Source organism: Scyliorhinus canicula, chromosome 7 (assembly GCF_902713615.1).
Source record: "Scyliorhinus canicula chromosome 7, sScyCan1.1, whole genome shotgun sequence".
Classification (NCBI taxonomy): domain Eukaryota; kingdom Metazoa; phylum Chordata; class Chondrichthyes; order Carcharhiniformes; family Scyliorhinidae; genus Scyliorhinus; species Scyliorhinus canicula.
In genome coordinates this window covers 60561449-60588426 of record NC_052152.1, presented here as the reverse complement: position 1 = coordinate 60588426, position 26978 = coordinate 60561449, and the positions used below count along the sequence as shown (strand labels likewise).

General features: G+C 40.8%; 1 protein-coding gene across 8 annotated transcripts in view; it reads right to left on the bottom strand.

Annotated features, from left to right (window-relative positions):
- Positions 1 to 26978, bottom strand: part of bcor (BCL6 corepressor) — a 381173-nt gene that overhangs the window by 18155 nt on the left and 336040 nt on the right. For 6 of the 8 annotated variants that reach the window (XM_038802121.1, XM_038802123.1, XM_038802126.1 and 3 more), the window contains 4 exons: positions 25743 to 26099; positions 23487 to 23852; positions 16401 to 16735; positions 7729 to 8001 (listed from right to left, as the gene is read on the bottom strand). In XM_038802121.1, the coding sequence (XP_038658049.1) occupies positions 7729 to 8001; positions 16401 to 16735; positions 23487 to 23852; positions 25743 to 26099 (1331 nt within the window). The remainder of the gene's footprint in view (positions 1 to 7728; positions 8002 to 16400; positions 16736 to 23486; positions 23853 to 25742; positions 26100 to 26978) is intronic. The other 2 variants (XM_038802122.1, XM_038802129.1) reach the window with 2 other exon arrangements.

The following is a 26978-nucleotide window of genomic DNA, read 5'->3' as shown; positions in this document are numbered from 1 at the left end:
ACGCAGCGGATAGGATGGGTCGGGCAAGTGTATCACTCGAGTTCTGATGTTAGGACATGGGGGCTGCAGTGCTAATTACCAAGACGGTGTTTTTTCTGCGGTTAACATTTTATTTATTTTTGCTTTTTGAAATAAATTTAGAGTACCCAAGTCCTTTTTTCCAATTAAAGGGCAATTTAGCGTGGCCAATTCACCGACCATGAACATCTTTTTGGGTTGTGGGAGTGAGACCCACGCAGACAAGGGGAGAATATGCAAACGCCACACATTCAGTGACCTGGGGCCATGATCGAACCCGGGTCCTCAGCGTCATAAGGCAGCAGTACTAACCACTGCGCCACCATGCTGCCCCGATGGATTCCATTCTTGAGGTGGACCGCCAATACTCGACTGTCCCAAAACCGGAGTTATAGAACATAGAACTGTACAGCACAGTACAGGCCCTTCAGTCCACAATGTTGTGCTGAACTAGTCTGAAACTAAGATCAAATCAACCTACTCCCATTCATTCTAGTGCACTCCATATGCCTATCCAATGACCGCTTGAAAGTTATTAAAGTTATTGCAGAGAGAAAGAAATTGCAGATGAATTTTGAGTTGTTGTCACTGGGGAAGGCATTGAGCCAGCTGCATTGCTCGAGGGGGACATGTTATGAGTATGGGGAGAAGGCCAGCCGCCTGTCAGCTCACCACCTGAGGCAGCAGGCTGCCTCCTGGGAGATGATGCAGGTTAGGAATTCGGGTGGCAGGTCGGTTTCTGCCCCTGGAGGATTGTATTTGTTTAATGCAGACGGGCAAAGCACCCGGTCCTGATAGATTCCCTTTCAAATTTTAGAAACAGTTTGCTAGTATGTGGGTCCCACTTTTGAGGGATATAGAATAGAATAGAATAGAACAGTACAGCACAGAACAGGCCCTTCGGCCCTCGATGTTGTGCCGAGCAATGATCACCCTACTTAAACCCACGTAACCCGTATCCCAACAATCCCCCCATTAACCTTACACTACGGGCAATTTAGCATGGCCAATCCACCTAACCCGCACATCTTTGGACTGTGGGAGGAAACCGGAGCACCCGGAGGAAACCCACGCACACACGGGGAGGACGTGCAGACTCCACACAGACAGTGACCCAGCCGGGAATCGAACCTGGGACCCTGGAGCTGTGAAGCATTGATGCTAACCACCATGGTACCGTGAGGCCCCTATGTTAATGATTCTCTGTCCCGCGGGGTGTTGCCGACCACATTGGTGCAGGTATCGATTTCCTTGTTTCTGAAAAGGACAAGAATCCCTAAGGTGTGGGCTGTACCAACCTATTTCTCTGCTAAATGCTGATGCTAAGTTGGCTACAGTGTTGGCAACTCGTTTGGATCTCTGCCTGCCGCAGGTGATTTTGGAGGAGTAGACAGGGTTTGTTAACGGCAGGAAGTTATCGACCAACAATAAGAGATTGTTGAATGTAATGTCATTATTTTGAAGGACACAGAAAAAGTGTTCAACAGGGTTTGACCCTGTTTGGCTTTGGACCAAAATTTATATCCTGGATTAGGCTTTTGTACAGGGCCCCCACTGAGTGTCCATACTAATGCCAAGAGCTTGAGGTGCTTTTAATTAAACAGGAATGCAAGACAAGCGTGCCCATTATCTCCGGTATTGTTTGCTTTAGCGATTGAGCCGCTAGCCATTGCATTGAGGTCATCTACCAGTTGGAGGGGGATAGAGCTTGGAAGGAGGGAACATAGGGTGTCCTTATATGCAGATGAATTCCTATTATATATCACAGACCCACTCTCCAATGTGGGGGGGCTATGGAGGTGCTCAGGGAGTTTGGCTCCTTTTTCAGGGAACAAGCTAAACCTGGGCAAGAGCGATTATTTTCTCCGGTGAACCTCCCCCGGGGAGGGGAGAGGATCTGGAGAGGCTATCATTTTGTCCGGCCAGGACTAATTTCCAGCATCTGGGAATTTGGGTGGCCTATGATTGGGCTGGTTTAGCACAGTGGGCTAAACAGCTGGCTTGTAATGCAAAACAAGGCTAGGAGAGCAGGTTCAATTCCCGTACAGGCCTCCCAGAACAGATGCCGGAATGTGGGGACTAGGGGCTTTTCACAGTAACTTCATTGAAATCTACTTGTGACAATAAGCGATTATTATTAACTTAACTTGGTCAGTTTGGTGGATGGGGTGCAGGCTGATTTGAAGAGGTGGAATGTCCTTCTTCTCACCTTAGCGGGAAGAGTACAGATGGCGAGGAGGAATATTCTCCAAAACAAATGTAAAATGTATGTAGCAGGGAACTGCCATTGCCTCCTAGCTTTTTTCTGATATGTCAGTGTAAGTGAGAGAACAAATGCATACGTCTTTACCCCCTGTTCTTCGTTCATAAGACCACATAAAAGAAATAGAATTCATTTTTTCTCTGAGGCTGTGAGCACTGTGAGAGACATGTATATTTTTAATAAAATCTATAAAGATATGCTTAGCACTATTTCTAAATTTGTAAAAACTGAACAAAGACTGTTAAAATTGCTAAACCTGTGTCTGACTGTGACACATCTGAACAAAATAAGTCACTTGGCAGTTTTTGGAAAACTCATACCTCGTTATTTCTGAGGAGCTATTGACAACCTCCTGTGGACTGCACAGTGCAACTTCAAAGAGAGCTATACAAAGGCCTTCTACATTTATAACCCAGGCTAGCCAGGAGATGAATTGTCTGCTAAGACAAAGGCCTTGCACCCTTCCTTTCCATTCCTAATGGTTGAGACATTTAAGTCTCTAGGATTCAGATGATGGGATACATATCCTTTGTTAAAGATGTTTGAAAGGTGGAAATCATGTGGCATGGGCCTCTGGCTTGTGGAACAAGTAATATTGCTGTGCTGAAGAATAGCTCAGTCTGTTGTTTGACATCTGACTAGCAGGCCACACTGAAGTAGCTCTGGCCGAGGTTGGACACATGGCCCCATCTACCCTGCTTCTGCTGGAAGTCCATACCATTGCTACAGGACTGATTAATCTCTGGGCTCCTGTCATAACATATGAAGTCAACACCACCAGAAAGTGAATATCTGTGCTCTCTGTGCAGTAAATCTTTCTTTTCTCTATCCCTCTTTTACTGTCTGAATACGAGGGGGATGTTGTGACATCACTTCTCATGTTTTGAGTGTGTGAAAATAAAATAACCATTTGACATCATCCTGGCCGGGATTCTCCATTGCGAATTTGGCGTGCCGTTCACTGCTGCCAGGATTATCTACTCCCGCTACTTGTCAATGGGATTTCCCATTGAAGCCACCCCACGCTATCGGGAAAACTGCAGGCGGGTGTATGCTGCCAGTGGGACCTGAGAATTGCATCGCCAGCGAAAGGCCGTAGAATTCCGGACCCTATCTCAAGTTTGTGTGGAGTTATTAATAGAAAGTTGGATGTCACAAAAACTTAGGAGTTGAGGAATATGCCACCGTTTGCAAAGGAAAAGAAATTAAGACACCTTTCCATTTATGGATAGACGGTGAGAGGAGAAATGAATGCTGATTAAATTAGCCTCCTGCTGTCCATACCAATACAAATAACTGTTGGTGGATCTGAAGTACCAAAGGTATGGTGGTGTTGAAATATTAACAATATACACAATTAGCACAGTAGAAAGGAGGGATTTCAGCAAAAATGAGTGAGCAATGCAACTATTACGGGTAGAACTAAGGAACATCAAAGGATGCAAGGCACTAGGAAAGGTTTCTGGTAGTAGTGATGCTTGGAAGGATAGATTTTTGTTAGGTAAGGGTCTAAAGAAATATAGACCAACGGTCAACAGATGGAGTTGAAGTAGAGATCAGCTGTTATCTTTTTGGAAGACTGAATGGTCTATACTGTCTCTATGCTCCTAGAACATTTTTAAATTCAAACTATCTATGACATGCTATTCTTGAAGGGTTGTTAGAGACTTGAAAATGTCTGCTCACTAGAATATTTTAATCATTATAGCTCTCAGTCTTCCTCTTTCAGTTTGTCCATTTTATTTGGGGTCGCCACAATGCTGGTTGATCGCTCTTTTCCATTTTATTCTGTCAGTTATTCATTCTTCTTCACTGGCTTTGAAAGCAGACCAAGGCAGGCCAGCAGCACAGTTCAATTCCCATCCCAGCCTCCCCAAACAGGCGCCGGAATGTGGCGACTAGGGGCTTTTCACAGTAACTTCATTTGAAGCCTACTTGTGACAATAAGCAATTTTCATTTTCATTTCATGCTGCATTTAGGTCTCGCACCACAGCATTCTTCCATCTAGTCGAGATCGCCCTCGTCTCCTCCTTCATGGCAGTCCCAGCTCCATCACTCGCCTTACCCCCCTGTTTCCTCTCTCCACAATAGCTGACCATACCATTTCAATTGTTTGTCGGCTACTTTCTTCAATGCTTCCAAATTCTTCTGGAATCCCCGATAAGGTGGTTCCTTAACTTTTCCTTTCTTGGGGCTGATACATCCATCCCAGCATCTGCATCATATTAGTATCCAGTGGTTGCTCCTCTCTTCTATATATTGCCCAGGTTAAAGCACTATATAAGGCCAGTCTCACTGTTGCCTTGTAGCTTCTTTCTTTCAGTTTCAGCAATACTTTTCATTACTTAACATTCCACTACACTTCCTCCACATACCAAACTAACAAATTTAATTAACGTACTTGTTGTGCTTTGATTTTCATGTTGAACTTACAATCATTGTGACAAACATTCAGTGTAATATAGAATTAAGTAGCCCATTCCTGATTGTACCACCTCCAATGATACAATCTTATGTAGGGCACTCAAGTGCACTGCACTACCTTGCGCCATAACAAATTCAACAACATGGGGGTAATTTGTACGCACATCAGGGTAACAGGAAGCTTACTTGTGACAATAAGCAATTATTATTATATCACAATGCATATTGAAACCACGTTATGCTTCCATTGTGTGACCCTCACCCCTTAGGGTTAAGTCACCCGCTTTTAGTTTGGTATAACATATGTACAACTAGGTTAGAGAAATTTGGAACATCTAGGGCTATATTTTCAAGCTGGGCTGGGAACCTGATGCCCAGATTGTTTTCAGGTCCCGACCATGTGACATTATCTTTAAATGCAGGGATCCTAACTGGGCCAGAGGTGACCTCAATGCCGAATGACTGGCACTGAGCACTATTAGCAGGTGGGAACTGACTCTTGCATACGATCCTCAAAGGCAGGCAGCAGCATTGACAGCTTGCCGCTGCCTTGCAAAAAAAATACAGGAGATCAGAGGGCCAGCAGCCTCACAGCACAGACATGTGGCAAAATGGCTAATGTCAAGGTTGAAGACACGTTCTAACAGAATAACCCTTTTGCCAGAAAGTTTTCATTGGCATAAATAGGACTTGATGGCTCCCCACATTGATCTCAATGGCTGTGCATGAGTGTGCACAAGGCTGTTCAGTTTTGCCAATCTATGATTTCAAAATCTCCTTCTGGCCCAAGTCCATTCACAAGCTCTTCAAGGAACCTTACAGGGAATTAATTGGAGGCAAGTAGGTTCCTTCCAACCCCTACTGTCCTCATTTTGAAAATAGCAACATGCCCTGCAGGTGTTGGCACACTGACACGCAATGCAGGAGCACTCCTTTCAAACATGCTCGCACCCAATCTCACTCAAACCCCTAAAGTCCAGAGTCCATGGGCAGCTCGGTAGCACAAGTGGCTAGCACTGTGGCTTCACAGCACCAGGGTCCCAGGTTTGGTTCCCCGCTGGTCACTGTCTTTGCGGAGTCTGCACCTTCTCCCCGTGTCTGCGTGGTTTTCCTCCGGGTGCTCCGGTTTCCTCCAAAACCGGAGATGTCCAAAGATGTGCAGGTTAGGTGGATTGGCCATGATAAATTGCCCATAGTGACCAAAAAGTTTAGGAGGGGTTATTGGGTTACAGGAATAGGGTGGAAGTGAGGGCTTAAGTAGGTCAATGCAGACTCAATGGGCCAAATGGCCTCCTTCCGCACTGTACGTTCGAAGTTCTATGTAAACAGAATTTCTCTGGTGAATATAACACGGTAAAATTTAATACATTTCATTAACCAATGCCTAGGTAAGAAAAAAATAAGACAGTTATCCAGTTAATTAGCCATAACATTCAACTTTTTGGTAGATTAATCCAGTCAGTAAATATTCATGGAGTATACATTTAAGACATCATACTAGAGGTCAGAACTTTCAATGCCCTGCTGCTAGCAAAGAGTTTACTGGATGCAGCACAGGTCAGAATTCTATAACGGTGCTTACATTAAAGCTCCGCACTGGAAATTTATCCCATATGTGATCAGTACGCTGTTTTAAGCTGCAAAACAGTGCCTGTTTCACATTAGAATCGAAAGATGGCATGGTGCACAGCTTGGATTGGATTGGATTGGATTTGTTTATTGTCAAGTGTACCGAGGTATAGTGAAAAGTATTTTTCTGCGAGCAGCTCAACAGATCATTAAGTACATGGGAAGAAAAGGGAATAAAAGAAAATACATAATAGGGCAACAAAAGGTATACAATGTAACTACATAATGCTTAGCACAATGTAACCAAGAACATTCTTTACTGTTACCACCTGAGAAATTCACTGCTTTATTAAAAACTTCAAAGTAACAATGTGCTTAATCACGGATACTTGAATTTCTATTTGTGCAACCACAGGTTAGCTGTATGCTGATGATTTATAGATTGGTCACTTAGTCACTAAGGTAGCAAATCAGTTGCAGAGCCAAAGCAAGTTTTTATTCCCTTACATTGACTAAGGACAAAGGTTTTCTAATCTATGACAAGTTAAGCACATAGGCAATCAGTACCTATTGTACTTACAATGATTGTTGTTACTGCTGATGCAACTATATATTATTTTGACAGCAAAAAAAATATTTTTCATTAGATTGTAATGCATAAATGTAGCAGGAAGTTCTATTATTCCTTGTTATTAAATTATCTGCTTGAGTGACCATCAATGTTGATACAATCCAAAGATTTAGTTAGAAAAATTACCATTTTTAATCTATTCACAAGATGAAACAGAACTTGATACATCTTGTTCAAAACATACTTTTGATGTGGCTTAATAATGTAACATTTTAAATATTACTCAGGATTTTTTCATATTTCATGTATTTAAAGTGACGTATTTGCTCTAAATTTATGAACCAACTTGGTATAGAGTCATAGAATGTACAGTGGAGAAGGAGGCCATTCGGCCCATCGAGTCTGCACCAGCTCTTGGAAAGAGCACCCTACTTAAGCCCACACCTCCACCCTATCCCCGTAACCCAGCAACCCCATCTAACTGAAGGGCAATTTAGCATGGCCAATCCACCTGACCTGCACATCTTTGGACTGTGGGAGGAAACCCACGCAGACAGGAGGAGAACATGGAGATTCCGCACAGACAGTGACCCAAACGGGAATCGAACCTGGGACCCTGGTGCTGTGAAGCCATAGTGCTAACCACTATGCTACCCTGTTGCCGCTCTATATATTTATATATAATTGATATACTCTTGAAAAAACTGTAAACTGGTACAATTTCTATGTCTAGGTATTGCATCCACCAAACCTATTGTGGCTGTTGTAAAATGACACGTTTATGGACATGGAAATTAAACTATACTCTAAAATAAAACTCAATATTTTATGATTTACAATAGATTACAGCAAACAAAATGAAAGAATTCTTAATGATATTACCTCATAGCCCAGACGTGCTGCTCTTTGCAGCAAAGTCTCACCAGCGTTTTTATTGACTATGAGCCTGCGTGCTTCTGGAGGCATGGGACGACTTGGAGTTGTCTCCTGTGGGGAGCTGACTGCTTGTACACTCAAGGGCTGGGAGAATTGTAGTAATAATGGAATCTGCAGCAAACGATCTGAAGACTTCTGCTCACATATTTTCTTTGGTGTGGAATCGGTGTCTGTGGTTAGTGCTGGGCGTTTTCTAGAATTCCTGTTCACACTGGTTTGCTGCAAATTATCAATCAAAAAATTGTTAATGGGATGGAGGACACGGAGCGAGTTTGTTAAATAAGCCTTTGCTAAACATCTTACCTAAATTCTCGGCTTAGTTACGAGAAAAACACAAAAAAATTACATTTGTGCAGTGCCTAATCCTATCTCTCAGAAACATCCCAAAGTTCTTTCACCACAACAAATAACTTTGAAATACAATTATTTAAGCAAGGCATCAGGAATGGGTGCACATTTTTAGAATGATATATTACTCAGCCTAGAAGTCAAACACTTAAGATGTATTCAAGGAAAGCTGCTCAAACCAGCTGAACATAGGAGAACTGACAGACCTAGCAAATGGTCATTAACAATACACTTAACATGGGTGTGATCGTGCAGTGGTTTTGGTGCTGAAATAGCAACCCACATGACATGAGTTGAAATCTCCTCATGGAAAATTGTTGAAAAAGCATTCAATAAATAAGGTAATTTGGGAACAAAGGATGAGCACCAGAAAATAACCATGAAAGGACCAGACTGTCATAAAAACTCAACCCATTCACCAATAACATTTTGCAAAGGGAACTTGCAATCCTAACTGGCCTGGCATATGCATGACTTCAGTTTACAGCATGGTGAATCTGTCTTTTCCAGTATAAAATAAAAAATATTGGAGTACTTGCGCTTAAACTGTCGGTCCCTACTTTGGTAGCCTAAGGATTGTAGATGTATTTCAACCATTGCTGTTGGTGCTAATTCAGTGTAGAGCAAGAAAAATGTTTCAGATGTCCTAGAGCAGATCCACTACTAGCAGCAAAGGTCACAACTTCAGAATAACTTGTCTCCTTAGCCATACTACTCTAGGAAACCAAGCTGCAGCTTAGAATTTTAAAATAAAATCAAATAAGTCTTACATAACTTTATTTTAAGAACAAGAATAACTTGCATTTGTATATTGTTTAAAAACATGCTTCACATAGGCATAATCAGAAATAAATGCTTGCTGTCCCAAAGGAGGTGATGTTAGGAGAGATGACCAAAAGCTTGGTCAAAGAGGAGAAGATAGAGGTGAAGAAGCAGAGGGATCTTGGTGGGCAATCCAGAGCATGGGGCCTAAGTAGCTGAAGGGATGGCAGCCAAGTGGTGAGTTGAAAGGGGAATGCATGAAAAGTCAGAGATTGTAGGACTCATGGTGTTAAGACCAGAAGAGGACAAGGCCATCAAGGGATTAAGCACACAATCATAAATTTTAAATTGTAAGTGTTGGAGCACAAAGAGCTAACATCAAATCAGCAAGGACAGCGGTGATAGGTTAGCAGCCATTGCTGAGTGTAGGTTATGAAAAGCGTGAGTTTTAGATAGGCTGAACTTTATGTGGAGTGGAGGATAGGAGACAAATAGAATAGAATAGAATAGAATAGAACAGTACAGCACAGAACAGGCCCTCCGGCCCTCGATGTTGTGCCGAGCAATGATCTCCATACTCAAACCCACGTATCCACCCTATACCCGTAACCCAACAACCCCCCCCCCCTCCCCTCCCCTCCCCCCCAAGTATACACTTGGAAGCTTGTTTGTGCATGATCTCCCCTAAAGAGCATGCAGATGAGGAGGGTACAATGATAGATCCTACTTAAAACTCAGTCAGAATTATGAGCAGAAGAATGAATGGGGAACTCAGATTAAATGTTTTCACATGAAAGATTATTAGAAGATCGGCTGCTTTCCCACAAATGGCTACTGAGGCTGACAGTATTACATAATTTAAAAGGGAAATGCAGAGGTGCTTGAAAAGGAAGAATTTAAAAGGATGTTGAACTGGAAATAGAATAGATATTTTTCAGTTTAAGAGGTAGTGCTGGTATAGAAATGATGGGCAAATTATCCTCCGTAAGTGCTGTAATTTCTATAATTCTATGAATACTTAAGAGCTGATTTTATGATTGTGCACATAGCCTTGTCGATAGCCATGCATATTAGAAAATCATGGCTGTGCATTCTTGAATTTTCCATTCATAAATATGGGACATAAAATCATAGAGCGTGAATCTGGAAGAATAATTTTGTAAAATTTATAGTTTAGAATTGTTCCATAAATTCTAGTTATGGTACCAGTATCAATTAAAATTAAATGCTCAGAAGTTAAAATAAGTTTGAAAAATCTCAAGGGCAGAGGTGGCTATCATAAAATTTATCTCCTAGAAAGCTTTTTCGAAATGTTTTGTGGCATGTACCATATAAATGGGCAATATGCTTGTTTGTGGCCAACACATAAATGAATAAGTAGCCGGGGAGAAATAGCCAGGACAAGACAGAAAGAGGAAAGCAAGGGAGGACAGGTGGGTCGGTTGGAGGGGGGTGGGGGGCAGGGGGGCAACAGTGGCAGCAACCACAGCATGACGAGAGAATGCGAAGAAAGACAGGAAGGGGAAACGAGAAATGGTCGATGCCGAGGAAACTGCTCAAAAGAATGTAAAAAGCATTAGGCCTTCACCCTCATTAGATGATCTGTAAAAAGGAGAGAATAGAAGAGAGGGGAGAAAAGACCCCTCCCATCCAGTTATATTTCCTGCATCTATAACTTTAAAAAAATTAATTTAGAGTACCCAATTAATTTTTCCAATTAAGAGGCAATTTAGCGTGGCCAATCCATCTACCCTGCAGATCTTTGGGTTGTGGAGGCGAAACCCACGCAAACACGGGGAGAATGGGCAAACTCCACATGGACAGTGACCCAGAGCTGTGATCGAACCTGGGAATTCGGTGCCGTGAGACTGCAGTGCTACCACTGCGGCACCATGCTGCCCTCCTGTATCTATAACTTGTACAAAACCCAATAAAAAACATTTATTTTTAAAAATTAGCAATTTGCTAGAAGAGCATAGAGCTTACAATTGGACCTTTAACAAGTTCCCCTTTGCATTTCCAAAACAGCCCCACAGATGGCGAATTTTTAATATTGATAACTTCCTATTGGATAATGAGATTTGCTAAATTTAAAAAAAGATATAAACTTCAAAATTGCTGGTGGATATTATTCATGGATCAATTATAGGGGCTGGTTTAACACGAGGCTAAAAAGCTGGCTTTTAAAGCAGACCACGGCAGGCCAGCAGCGCGGGTTCAATTCCCGTACCAGCCTCCCCGAACAGGCGCCGGAATGTGGCGACTAGGGGCTTTTCACAGTAACTTCATTTGAAGCCTACTTGTGACAATAAGCGATTTTCATTTCTGGGATCATACTTTCCAGCCAGTTTACCGCTGTAGTCTATAAGCTAACTAATGAAAAAGCACTAGTTAGATTTCTTTACATCAAATGGAAGTGCTCAAATACCTGAAATAGCAAAGTGAACTAACAAAATGTGCCTGTTATTGGATGAGAAAAGTTAATTTGATAGGCCAGGAGCTGCAAATATCTGGAGGGTAAGTCATATGATTTGAAGGACCTATGGTCATCCTACCCAGAAGCATTTAGTGGATCATTTAGGGCAGGAGGTAACTGAAAGCAGGCAAAAACCACAGTTGTCACATAGCGACCAATGTCTTGAATGCACCCCATTCACATGCAGAGCACTGACTATACAGCCCAGAGAGGTCTCAAGTTTCTAGATTCCTGCCATACTATCAGTGAAACCCTGCATTCAGCCAACATGCTCACTATTGTCTTTGGAGAAGTGCTAGGTTTGATGTCACACATCTGAATCAAATCACAACCATTAAGGGCAGCTTCATGCCAACTGAAGCTGCTAACCTTCACGTAAGTATAAGATAGGAAACGATAAGCAACTGATTTGAACAATGTGAAGTACTTTTTCATCTTTGCTTACACCAGGACTCCATCATAAGGTGCGAAATATGGAAGTGTATCTCAAGGTGGTTGGACAGTTATTTAGTAAATGTGGTTTAAGAAAGGGTTGCTGTGGCACTCCTTGGAAGGCATCTGCATTTAGTGCCTATTTTCTTTAATGCATTGCTGGACCGCTGTTACTTCTTCATTAATATTTCCATCCTCCAAATCAATCATGCTTTGACCATTCAAGTCTTCTAGATTCGTGCTGAAGTCTTATTTTGTGGCACGTTTATTGAGCATTCAGCAGACAATTATTCTGGAAATCCTGGGAATCATACTGCAAGACTGTTTGGTCAATCCAGCCTTGCTTCAAGATACCAATGGTACATTTGATAATAATACTGGGTTGTAGCATGAGCTTTGTTGCACTTGAGTGCCATTTTTGTCCATTGTTAATTATATGGATGTCATAAGGCATGATTAAGTAGAACAGCCTTGTTCTTCAAATTGCCATCATCCCACTTGTCAAATCCTCTGTAAAATGGATGTATGTGAAAGTTTCCAGGGCAGCAGGCACCGACTTACATGATTCTTCACTAGGGCCTTTAAATCCTCACAGTGGACACATCAATTCCCCTTGGGTGATTGAGAGAGAAATCCAATATGCACTGTCACACAAAATGGCTGGTGCCACGCACATCCAAAAAGCTGGTCTTGAAACCTGGTCACACATCTCATCTGCATACAATCGCTGAACTGTGTGTGCCCGAAGTAGCTCAGTGGCTGAGTCCATAGGAATTTTGGGCAGCCAACAGGTAGGCCCTGGGAGGGCAACACTGACTTTGCTCTCTGGCCTGCATCATTTTTATGGAGCCAGGGGAGAACTTGTGCTCCTGCTGGTTTCATAGAAGTTCAAGTTAAAATTAAAAAGTTTGTTCAGCTTTTTTCAGTTATTTCTTTCAGTTTGGTTTACCTCAGTGGATGCCTTTGAGGACAGAAGACTGGGAAATCTAATTTGTGCACGCTCCATCCATTTGCTCTGGGGTTCTCAACTAGTGGTAAGACCCTGATTTGTGAATTCATTGTACTTGCTCCCAACACAGACAAAGTGAAGTTAAATTCCACCTCCACTCCTCCATCGTGAGGGGTCTGGATAGAGTAGATATGGAAAAATGGTTCACATCGGTGAAAGGATCAAGAACCAGAGGACTCAGATTTAAGGTAATTTGCAAAAGAAGCAAAGGCGAAATGAGAAAACTCTTTTCCACAAAGTGAGTGTTTAGGATCTGTGATGCACGGCTTGGGAGCCTTGGTGGGGTGGGGCAAGTTTACCTGAGACTTTCAAAAGGGAATTGGATAAATATCTGAGAAAGAAAAAAATGGGCTACAGGGAAAAGGCAGGAGAATGGAACTATGTAAATTTCTTCATCAAGGGCCAGCACAGATACATCGGGTTGAACAGCCTCCTTCTATGCTGTAACCATTCTATTATTCTATATAATACTAAATGAGAATTTGAGTACAATTGATGATTCTGGGAAATTCAGCAGATCTGTTGTCCTTACATATTGCAGCCTTTGTTCAGTGATGAAAGGAATAAAGTTTAAGTTCTGCTGATAAGACACATGTTGCTTTATTGATATAGCTGTGGACAGTTCACCCAACACCAGTCTGAAAGGAGCTGGTAGATATAAATTAGGGGTCAGAGTTTTACACACAGGTGATGGCACAGCTGAGTCAATACCTCCCTACTCAGTTGCAGCCTTCTTAAGCACACCTCTAATGCCATTGCAAGTTAGTTGTGCTTGGTATGAGAGACTTCCTGTGATGTGATGTTATGTCATGAGCGGCACTTACCACATGACAGGCCTTTCCTGATCTTGCTGGCCCACCTCTGCCATGTTTAATGCTACTAGAATTGTGGCTGTAATAGCCATGAAGCAAGGAAGTGGAAAGGGAAATCTCAATTTTAAAACAAAGACATACATTTCTCCTAGCAGCCTCTCCCTTAACACCTGTTGAGAAGATTATGGCATTTATTAAAGTGCATTCTCATGGGGCGGCATGGTAGCGCAGTGGTTAGCACTGCTGCCTCACAATGCCAAGGACCCGGGTTCGATCCTGGCCCCGGGTCACTGTCTGTGTGGAGTTTAGTATGCACATTCGCCCCATGTCTGTGGGTCTCACCCCCAAAACCCAAAGATTTGCAGGGAAGGTGGATTGGCTATGCTAAATTGCCCCTTAATTGGAAGAAAATTGTTGGGTACTCTAAATTTCTTAAATAAATAAATAAACACATTCATACAATAATACGGTCCGAGTCTTATCAGATAACCATTATGGCCTTAATTATTACATCACATATTTTGAACTCTTTAGTGCTCACACAGCACATTCATGCTCAAGCTATACTTTTGTGTCAGAAAATGCAAGACCTACACCGCATGCCTGACATTTCTGTCCCATGTTGCTTAATTGTCTCTGACATAATGTTTCTGTTGTTTCCAGGTTACAAGAAACAGAAATTTCTACTTATAATATTATTTAAGTTTTGACGAAAGATTACTTTAGGTTCTGAAAATAAAGGGCAAAAAGTATGAGAAGTGTTCAAATGTTCTATTTTTCTTCAAAATGAAGGCGGCCCATACTTGATTTAATCCCTTTGATAACAAAGAACACATTCAACTACATGGTGGAATTAAATAAATAATATGCAAAATTGAAATGCCCAACATAAATCAATCTCCAATTAACATTTCAGTAACTTGCATTGAAACTAATTTCAGCTGCAAATTTGCACTGCGAATCACACCGTTCAAGTGCAAAATATCTTAAGTTATTGTGTTGGTGAAGCAAAATCTCCCACTGCTTGTTCTTAGTCTTGCCGCTCAGCCCAGTTTCTCAGAAGTTTTTATTAAGTTGATATAAATGGAGGTGACTCGCCTATCTTTTTTGCAGTAAAACTCCACATTTATTAGGTTAATAGATTAATGTCCAGCATAATATAGTAAATGAAACTGTACTAAATGTTATTTGTATAACTTCATTATTAAGCAGGTGGAAAAAATTGTACACAGTTTGGAAATATTATATTTGCCTCTTCCACTGCCGCCCCCAACCCTATAAAAATGTTTATAAAATGTTATTTTTTATTCTGCAATGTTAAAAACAGATTTTAAAGGGATAATGAGGAAGGAAGACAGGTAGCAGAAGAGGTATTAATAAGTAGGTTTGCATTAACACTGCAATCAAGTTACTGTGAAAATCCCCTCATCGCCACACTCCGGCGCCTGTTCGGGTACACTGAGGGAGAATTCAGAATGTCCAAATTACCTAACAGCACGTCTTTTGGGACTTGTGGGAGGAAACCGGAGCACCTGGAGGAAACCCACGCAGACACGGGGAGAACGTACAGACTGCGCACAGACAGTGACCCAAGCTGGGAATCGAACCTGGGACCGTGGTTCTGTGAAGCAATAGTGCTAACCACAACACCCACTACGCAAAAAGACATGTTGACAATATATACCTGAACTCTAATCACACTTAATGAACATCTCCACATTATACTAAGTTCTGCTATTTGGGTATTTCAAAATATTTGCCTTCTCTTTCTGAAACAACTTAAAATTATTATGCAACCTATTCTTAACCAATTAACCCTTTGGTGGCACATGGCAAAATCTCACACGACAAGATATTGGAAGTGGCACAGGCCTTGTAATTGGATCCATAGCAAGTTCTGTTCCACATTAACCAAACAAGTCCTGCAGATGGGTGTACAGAATTGCTAACCAAGGAAATAAGGAACCAGGAAATTTATGCTGAAATGTGTAATTACCATTAATTGTTCCCATCCATGCGTAACTTCCACCGGATGTCAAATGAAATGATTCCAAATGTATGACTCTTTATCCAACTTTGTGTATAATTTTAAAAATTAGATCAAATTAAATTTTGTATTTTGATTTATGAAACCGCAAGTCATCTTGATATCTGACAGGTGCATTTCAGTACAGAAAAGTTAAACACAATATTTTACCCCTTCTTCAGGGCGTTACCAACCTCACCCCCAAAGGGTATATGATTCCATGACAAAGAAGGGGTTGATTCATATTAATAAACTCATCAATGAAGCAATGAGCTGCTTTTCATTGCAATCTGGGATAATAGGAAGATAGCTGTAGTAATTTGTAGCTAGCAGTTGTAGTTATTGGATCTTTGAAGGATACTCAAGGAGAGTTCCAGTGGACTCACAGATTATGTGGAAGCACTAAACAAGTACTAAAAATGCTTTGTGACCTTTCTATGACATATAAGGCACCACATAAATACAATTTTGTCTTTTCAGAAAGCCACTGCTCCCTCAGATGAAGAATCTTAAAGAAACTCTTGCATTTCTATTTTCTGTTCTGATGAAGGTCACCAATCCAAAATGTTAAGTCTTATTTCAGACTTCCAGTATTCACAGCATTTTGCTTTTGTTTTTATGATTCTTGTTGTCTTATTGTGACCCTTATTTGTACCCAAGAATGATGAAGATCTGTTACAGGAGGTATGCCCTATGCCTGTGTCTGCTACACACCATATCTTGCACGAAAATACAAATAAATTAAGCTTGTACCTTGTCTTCTGAACTCTCAACATCAGTTGAATCATCTGCTGTCAGCGATGACCTCCTTCTATCCTGACGCATTAGGTGTTTTGTTTTGCACTGGCGCTTTCCTGAAGGCTTTTCTCGTTCTGTGTTTGAATACTTTGGTGAAACTGGTGAATATAGAAGGTCCTCTTCCTCTCCAGCACACAAGACACCGCGTTTGCGGCTTTCCTTGTTTCTTTGTCGTTTAGTTGATGATCGTGACACTGGTGTGCTGGTTTTTTGCTGTACTTGCCAGTTGCTGTTTGCTGTGCCAGACGGGACTGCCCTTTTCCTTGGGGATACTGGAGGTGTAGAGAAACCTAAACAAATGTTTACATGATTTTTAGGAACAGGTTCTTGTAATTTAAACTTAAACTCATGATTTTCATAATCTTATGAATACTTTGCACTGTCCTTCAATGTAACTTGAATATTGGCCACATTTTAAACTTTTTTACATCGTTCTATACATGTGAGAACATTCAATGGTCAGCTGCAGAATGACAAAAACATGTCCATTGATAAGAGAACAAGACTGATTTTTGTATAATCTCAGCACCCAATTCTAAGTAGGGCAGAAAATGCCTGCAAATGTCCAACCTGATCATTTCTGAGGCTGCCTATATATTTTTTAATATAAATTTAGAGTATCCAATTAATTTTTTCCAATTAAGGGGCAATTTAGCGTGGTCGATCCACCTAGCTTGCACATTTTTGGGTTGTGGGGGCGAAACCCACGCAAACACGGGGCGAATGTGCAAACTCCACACGGACAGTGACCCAGGGCCGGGATCGAACCTGGGACCTTGGCGCCGTGAGGCAGCAGTCCTAACCACTGCGCCACTGTGCTGCCCATAATTTTGGGCACAGTGCATTAATGTAGAACGGACAATCATCAGACAAAATTAATACCTGTGATTCATTATTCACTCTTTAGGGATTGGAAAATTCAGCACTTCTCAGTAGAGGCTGGATTTAGTTTCTTCATAAGAACCAAGTCAGTGAGTGGTATGTTCACAACTGGGTAGGTACTGATGAGGCATTTCAAGTTTTGTTTCAATATTTGTGGAAGAGGAAGTACAATGAGCTTGGGATACATTGCTGTTTGGGTTAAAGTCACTCGCCAGGAAGAGGTAGATAACAACTATATTAGCAGCACAGTGCAGCTGTCATAGTCTCAATGCCAGAAGTTTAATATCCTCATTCGGAAACAAAGATAGGTTAGGGTACCTTATTGTAACCTCAATAACATCAAGTGTATTAAGTATATATGGATTAAAGGCTCCATTCCACCCAATCACCGTGCACTACTTTTCTAGCTTTAGATGGATCTTCAGTATGCCCTCATGTAGAGTTTGAGAACTTTCCTTTCCCAGGAATACCTTCATTAACATTGTCAACTACTGCATCTCCTGACGACTACTTCTATGAACTGTCCCTGCATGATTCAGACAAAGAGCTTTGACAAAGAGTCATCGGACTCGAAACGTTAGCTCTTTTCTCTCCCTACAGATGCTGCCAGACCTGCTGAGATTTTCCAGCATTTTCCCTTTCGTTTCAGATTCCAGCATCTGCAGTAATTTGCTTTTACCCTGCATGATTCACATATCTGCAACATCAACATGCACAGATATGACCATAATACATGATGTGTCTCATACCATTAAAATATTGTTAAATATCAAGTGAATTTAACCAGTTTATCTGGAGAAGACCAAGCATAACATGAGGAAAAATAGCATTACACATGGAGAACTCTCAAATCCAATTTTTGCATTGAGGAGTGCTTCTTCAAATCCCAGGAAAGGAAGCTCAAGATTTGTTAGTTATCTTTCATTTGCGCTTCTTCTATTCAGTTCTTGTTCATTGTCCCCAAAACATACATTGTATTAACATAAATTGTATCCTTCAGTCAAACACTGCAGCAAAGCTGCAGCACAGGTAGGTATATAAATCGAGGGATGTAGATAGTAGTGAGTTTGAAGAGTAAGCTCTGGTGATGTGCAGAACTCCAGGGGCCATCTGGTCAGAAGGCCAGTTCATGACCATTCTAACCATTGAGGATAAGGACCCGATTTTTAAGGGCCTTGCTTAGAAAAGAATGACTATGGAATATGAAAGATCAATGAATTCATTGGGCAGCTTTCAGCAAATAAATGCAATATTCCTACAATTGCAGGAGTTGAAAATTTGTATGGTGTACGAATGCTAGGGATAGAAACTTTGCAGTTAATCATTAAGCGCAAAGCAACTTCAGGCCAACTGTAGTAGAGTCCATTATGGCAAAAGTCTGATGCCAGTCTTAGCATCTCATTGTGAAGGTTTAACGTATTTCACTGCTGTATAGAGCCTGTTATCACACAGACCCACAGACATATGAACACAGTGCTAAGTAGTAGTAGGAGCAGGTGCAAGGCCAAAAATTATATTGCTATCTACAGCACAGCAATTGCCTTCTTCCACCCCGTAGGGGCTGTTTAGCACAGGGCTAAATCGCTGGCTTTGAAAGTAGACCAAGGCAGGCCAGCAGCATGGTTCAATTCCCGTACCAGCCTCCCCGAACAGGCGCTTGAATGTGGTGACTAGGGACTTTTCACAGTAACTTCATTTGAAGCCTACTTGTGACAATAAGCGATTTTCATTTTTCATTTCATTTCAGCTGTTGACTTGCTGACTCTGTAACTGCCCGGGCAGCACGGTGGAGCAGTGGGTTAGCACTGTTGCCTCACGGCGCCGAGGTTCCAGGTTCGATCCCGGCTCTGGGTCACTGTCCGTGTGGAGTTTGCACATTCTCCCCGTATTTGCGTGGGTTTCACCCCCACAACTCAAAAAGATGTGCAAGGTAGGTGGATTGGCCACGCTAAATTGCCCCTTAATTGGAAAAAAAAAATGAATTGGGTACTCTAAATTTTTTTAAAAAGGACTCTGTAACTGCCAAGGTGTCAAATCCTTCAGCGAGGCCAGCTGATTGTCTTGCTTATAAGGATGAGGACTATTTGAATCTCAAGTGCTTTTCAAAAACACACAGCAAACAAACATGTTCCAGCCACTGGAGCTGCCCAGGGAAGTACCAGATTAAATAATTCAATGCAAAGGTGCAGATTATACCAAATTGTAGAATTGGAAAAAGCAACTCAGAAAGTATTATACTGGCTGCCCCATGTTTGTCAGGTGAATTACATTTTTAAAAGTAAAAATTGGTATCTCATCTGTATAATTCAATTGAGTGCTTGCAAGTAGCCTACCATACTTATGGCAAGGGTACAAAATCTGATGGTTTTCTGAGTGAACCACACTGAAATTCAAGAGGGAGAGGAGTGTGCATCCAACAAGAGGTCACAGTATTCTGTAGAATAGAACGTCTCTCAGAGCTGACAAATGTGAACCTCAAGGAGCATCTTCAATCTCTTGTAAGTTGCACAGCAAAATTATGGAACATGTAGCAAACCATATTAATGCGTGATACTTTAACTGGATTATACTGGAAGGCAGCTGCCTGATCTTCCAAGACATTATAATTGTTGCTTAACTTTGCCTATGTGATTGATCACAGTAAGAAGTCTTACAACACCAGGTTAAAGTCCAACAGGTTTGTTTCAAACACGAGCTTTCGGAGCACTGCTCCTTCCTCAGGTGAATGACCTGAGGAAGGAGCAGTGCTCTGAAAGCTCTGAAACAGTGCTCTGAAACAAACCTGTTGGACTTTAACCTGGTGTTGTAAGACTTCTTACTGTGCTCACCGCAGTCCAACGCCGGCATCTCCACATTATGTGATTGATGATAATTCTCATGGTTGCATGATCTCGTTATGCATGATCTCGTTATGCATGATCTCTGGTGCTATACACAACTGCCATAAAGGAACTGTGAGCCAGGGCTGCAGCTGATATCACTGTTTGTAAGATGTAAAGAACATTTTTGCTGGGAGTAAGTAGTTGAGGATTGCCTTGGAAGTAAAGGCATCATCATTGAGCTGGAGATTGACTGACCAGTAACTTTTCTGGTTCTCACATGAACCACTACAACTGTGCGCGACAGCACTCAGAAACCCGAAAATCATAAAATATTAAAGCACCGAAATAGGCCATTCCTCCCACGTCTCAGCTAGTGCATTCCTCCATGTGAGCAACTCAGGCTAATCCCATACTTCTGCTCACTGTCCATACATTTCAATAATCTTCTTCGGGAAGCAATCTAATTTCCTTTCAAACGCATTTATAGAGTCTCTTACACCAATAACTTGTAGCAGAGAATGCCACATTCCATTCGCTCTCTCGGCAAAGTATTCTTTTTCTAATCTCCCTCTTAATTTTTTTTATTGTCACGTCACCTTAAATTTGTGATCTCTAGTTACTGTCTCACTAACTTTGGTAATAATCCACAAGTATGAATTTATCATAGGTCACCTCCTTATTTTTTGAGCTCCAATAAAAAAGTCACAACTTCTGAAGTCTCATGACTGTAATTCTTACCAACAAACCACCTCGTGAATTTTACCTGTCCCCTTTCTGTTGCTTTATATTCTCTCTTTAACTGCGTCACCAAGAATGTGCATTATACTCCAACTGTAGCCTAACTAAGGACTTGTTTGATATTATCTCACTGCTTTCATACTCTATGCCTCCAGATAGAACAAAAAGGTTCCATGTCTTTATTATAACCATGTACTTGCTTGACAGCTTACAATGACGTGTGCACATGAACATCAAGGATCCTTCTTCTAGCCTGCTAAAACCTTAACATTTATTTCTCTAATTGATTATAGATTTTCACACTTCTCTACATTAATGCATTCACCATTTAAGAAGAATGCCAATCAAAAATATGAACGAGGAAAAAGAGCTTTTTGAAAAAATCTGCTTTAATTCTGAGTAAAAACAATATACACCCAAATGCCAAAAAGGAGAAAGTAGGAAAGAGGAAAAAGTATAAATACTATGCACTACATTATAAAATGTAATGCCTTTGTGTTCAGTTGAACTGATATTCAATCCAAAATAGGGAAGTAGTTCTCTTTCTTTGTCTCACTCTCTCAGAAATGAGACAATGTAGCGCAGAAAGAGCAGAGGTTGGTGTTGCTATTTAAACAAAATTAATTTAAATTCACTTTCATTAAAAACTTGCAAACACAGGTTAATGTGTAAGAACTGCAGTGGTGTGCTCAGTTTTAAAGGATGTCCTCAGAAAAATCACTTCTGGGGTTTCAACTCAAACACAGTAACCATTTAATCCACGTAGGACATACCAAATATGTTTAATCCTTTGGACAAGTGGAGCTTCTTAACTGATTCTACTTTGTACTTTGATTTTTTTTGATTGTAAGTCTTTAGCATTTCCAAGTTCCTTCCTTTGGACGGCTTCATATTTAATTCTCTTCTCCAGGTTTTTCCGTCATATCTGTTTTGACAATGCCACTTCTATGCTAGTGCTTTGATGTGTATTTTTTTCCTCAACTGAGGATTGCCATCCATTACAGCTGACATTTTCCATTTCCTGCACTTCTGCCCTCACACTTTTCCCTCTCTCCCAGAAGCACAACAGGGTTTCCCGTCACCTTCCACCTCACCGGCATCCACTTTCGATGGATCAGCTTCACCATTTCCGCCACTTCTGGCACTATGCAACCATGAAGCACAAGTTCCCCTTCCCTCCTCTCTTAACATTATCATGTGATTGTTAGCTCTGTGGTATCTGGGCCCACTTTACCATCACCCCCTTCCCCTTCAAGTGGAGGAGATGCAACACCTGCTTTTTCGCCTCCTCGCTCTCCCCCATCCAGGGTCCCAAACACTCATTCCAGATTGGTACAGTGATTTACTTGTACTTGTTTCAATTTAGCATACTGTACTTGCTGCTCAAAATGTAATCTCCTCTGATTGCTGAGACCAACACAGATTGGGTGACACCTTTGCTGGACATCTTCATTTTGTTTGCAAGCATGACCACGAGTTTCCAGTTGCGTGTTATTTTAATTCTCCATTTACTCCCACACTGACCATTCTGTCCTTGACCAATGAAGCTCAACAGATGGTTGAGAAACAGCATCTCTTCTTCAGATTACGGACTTAACACAGAGTTCAACAATATCAGATCAAGACCTCTGCTCCCATTTTTTCTGGCAGTAGGTAATAGTCCAGCTGTTGCTAAGTACAGTTCCTCGGAATCCAGCTTTTATTTCTATACTTAGCTCATTACCATCTCCTTCTGTCTTTCACCCTGTCAGGGATGTTCATTCCTGCCTTCTCCCCTTTCCTGCCTCTGTATGCATTTAAAAACGGTTACATCTCTACCTCTTTATAGTTCTGATGAAAGGTCACTGACCTGAAATATTAACTCAGTTTTGCTTTTCACAAATGTAGCCAAACCGGCTGAGTATTTCCAGCATTTATTTCAGATTTCAAACATCCGCAGAATTTTTCCTTTGTCATTTTAGTTCTGCTCAACAATGTCAGGCTAAGCATTACATGTGCAAAGCATTCACTTATTGATCTTATATTCAGGCCAACTTAGCCAGCCCAAAATGAAAATCCCAATCTCGAGCCTTAAATCAGCCTGGCACTCTTATCTGTTTACTTCAGGTAACTTAATTCATCAGCATTTAGCTGAGGTACTTAGTTGGAGCAGCAAACCAAAATAGCTTTTTCCCTTCTTGAAGGGTGATCAATTGGCATCAGCTGATGTGACACAATTTGAATACCACCCTCTGTTAGCAACTTGAAGCCACACTGACTGGGGTTGTGGGTCTGCCCACAGGCTAGACAACCTTATCCTCAAAGCTTCATAGTGGCATATGATCTGGAGAGTAAATGAAAGGGACTATCCATAAATATGTTATTGTAGGAAAGTGCTTAATAACCTTTTGTTGAGAAATGGCCAGGATGAAAACAAAAAGTTGAAGTCAATGCACTTTGACTGAAGTACTTTAACATTTCAAAATTTCTTCTCCTGGACAGCTTCATATTTAGTGAAAGTCAAAGAATGGATACTGTTAGACATTCCATTTTGCTCAGCAAATTATATTAAGCATTTTCTGAAATAAAAAACAGACTTCTTCAGGTTCTCCAAATGTACCTTTTTCAATGTCACTTCTATTGAAGATCTCTTCAGATCCATTTTTGTTGGATTTGGCCTCTGGTCCTTTACTGGTGTTTCTTTCTTCTACCTTGTCTTTGACTTCTGTTTCCTTTGCCATGAGTTCCGGCTCTTTAGCCCCAACTAACTCCTTCTTATTGAGCCGATATGCTTTGGAAGGAGTGGATCTCTCAGGAGACACCTGCTGCTCCCAGAGTGCCCTTAGATGGTGTAGATGTCTTTGCTTGCGGGGATGCAGTCCTGTCAGCTCAATGCACACCTTTAGATTTGTTACTTCACTTGAATGGGAGTCTTCCGAATTGTCTGTGGATTCATCATTCATCTCCTTCTCAGTCCATTCATCTACTGTGAAAATAATTCAGGTCAATGAAACATGCCCTACGGCTAACACTACAACAAACAAACCCTTAGATAGCACTAATATTTTGACCAACAGACAATCATTACGATTTTAATACCAACATATTCTCTATAATACAAGTGCATGATTTTCTGTGATCACAGCACAATGATGCTGGAGAAACGAGACTTGCAGTAACTCGGAGGTTAATTTCATCAAATGAAAGGATTTACATTTTTCTTTCCTCTCAAGATTCCCAATTTTGTTCAAGATGTATAATCATTATTATTGAAAAGGTAAAGTAAAAATTAATATGGATTCCAACTTGAGAGATGATTAATTTGCAATTAAACATTTTGATTTTATTGGTGTATAATACAGTTCCTAAATTCAAACGATAACACGTATCTTCTTAAGAAATGTGCTCATTTCTTATGATGGTGCACTTCTTTATGCAGCGCTGATATGAAGTTGTAACCTGAACTGACCTTTTTAATATACTAAAGTATGGTCTATTTCAAAAGGATACACTGTTGAGACAGAAATGCTATCAGCTGTCTTTGAATATATCATTTACTTGATGAGAACTGATGAGATCCCTTGACCAGTACACTGTTTGATGCGGTGCAGACCAGGAAAATTCAATATCAATACATATTCTGTGCCAAGTTAGATGATCAACCAAGTTACAAGTGTGGACACTACAGCTGACCTCAGGCAAGCAAGGGAAAATATAAACAAAAATGATGTGGTGGTGCTCGTTACTGCCATCCAGTGATTCCCACAGGAAACATGTGGCTCCTGCGTGTGCATGCGTATTGGATGAGAACAAGACTGGGTGGTTATGACATCTTCCCAGTGGTCAAAGTCTACCAGCACTCCTTGCCTAGGTTTACAAATGTAGATCAGCTTCAAGGAAAGTGAGATGGAAATTGTAGAAATAAGTCAAGGACAAAAGAAAAATCAACAGTCAAAGATTTAAATGCTGCCACCTTATCCCTTAAAATGATTGATTTTTGTCCGTTGCACATTCTCCCCGTGTGTACGTTGGTCTCACCCCCACAACCCAAAAGATGTGCAGGGTAGGTGGATTGGCCATGCCACATTGCCCCTTAATTGGGAAAAAAAGTTTTAAATGATTGATTTTCTGTTTCGATGCTATGTTGCTTCCCCTTCTGACTCAATACTGTCCTTTTTTGGCCAGAACAACCCAAACAGTGAGTTTTCTTCCCCTCTTGCTCAGCTATCATAAATCCTACCTCACAAGAACTGGAGATGGAATACTCCTCTACGTTAAGGTATACAACTTAGTAGCCTGGTCTAGGTCTGAGAAAATAGACCTACAAGGGACAACTAAATTAAGGCCCAGGTTTGAACGTAAAGTTGCAGCATTAGAGTTCTGTATTGTACTGGACCAACCAGCACACTGTCTTGACTCAGGCTTTCAAACAGTCTATTACTCACTCTTTGAAAGTTAAAGGTTTATGACCTGAGCAAGCAGTTCTGGACCCAAACTTAAATATGATAAGATTAAAATTCTCATCTAACCCAAAAGTTACAGTGGATTTGAATCTGACTTTTGCAAGTTTTTCAAATCTCTTTTACAATATTTTGTATTTAGAAGTTCAGGGAAAATAGGTTCCAGATATTTTATAACAGAATATACATTTGCACTTTCGGAACAACTAAACCTACTTGGATGGTTCAAAGTATTTTAACATATTTGGTTATATTGCTGGTGTGTCTTCAGCTGGACCTTTGAAGAAGGAAGTGGTTTTCAAATCGGCCTGGCATACATTATGCATTTTACCCATTCCAACTTACTGACTTTTAAAATTATCCCTCATAATTATAATACATATACACAATTAACAGCAAAGGTTTATCATTCTCACCTATGATGGAACGTCGTCTCTTTCTTTTCATCTTGAAAATTTCTGGCTCTACAGCTTGACTGATGCACTTCTCATTATATATCTTCATCTCTGATTGTACTTCATGAGTGTTTATTTCATCGTGCTGGTCCTGTAACCTTTCCTCGTAATATTGGCTATTGTTGTCAAAGCTTGACTCGAAACTGTAGCTAGCATCCTTGTGATGATATGTTTGTAGAGTTTTTTCAAAGTCCTCATTAGACAAAGGTTCTTTCTCAATGGTGGAATTCTCTGTGCTGGTTTGGTCAGTCCAATATTCTCCATTTTTATAATTTTCAACCAATCCATCTAGGTGCTTTGGATTACCATCTAGATCATCTGCAGGAAAATATGGCTGATCAGTTCTCAAATAGATTTCCTAAGTTCTGTTTGATAATAGTTCTGAACCATCTATTTTGTTTCTTATGGAGAAAATAAAATTTTTGAAATATCAAAAGTAAATTTATGACAAGCATACAGGCCTGGTATAAACACCAGAATACGCAGGTCAGTAGTGACAAATTGGCAGTGGTTTTAATCATAATTATCCGAAATTCATAGAAATTGAAACGGTGTCAAATGACTAGAGGGTGACAAACGTTCAATATAGGGTAAAGGAATAAACTGATTATCTATAGACAACTTGGCTTCACATCGATAATGGTAAAACTACTAGACATCAAAATAAGTACCTAAAACTGGAGCAATGCAAAGAGAATTATATGGTTGGAGAAGGTTAAAGAGACAGGGAAGTGTGAATCCATAATGGCATTTGAAAATGAATATGTGGCATTCAAATTTGAGATAGAGGGAAACCAGGAGCCCCAATATTGATTATCCAAAACAGAATGCATGTAACATAAATAAAACAGTGATTTAGATGTGCAAATTCACTTTTAATGCTATGTAGTAGTCATTACAGAGGTTTGGATACGAGAAGGGAATAATCAGAAGCTGAATATTCCAGCAATGCCAACAACTTATATTTTTACAGTGCTATTAAGGCAACAAAACATGCCACGATATTTCACAGGGGTTTTATTCAACACAACCTGGCCTGAGCCGATGAGGATGAGATTAGGGCACATGACCTAAAGCTTTATGAAATGAGTAGTTTTTAAGGGGAAACTTAAAGGAGGAAAGAGAGTTAGAGAGGCCGAGAAGTTTCGGGAGAGAATTACAGAACTTAATGCCATGACAGCTGAAGGCAGGGCAACC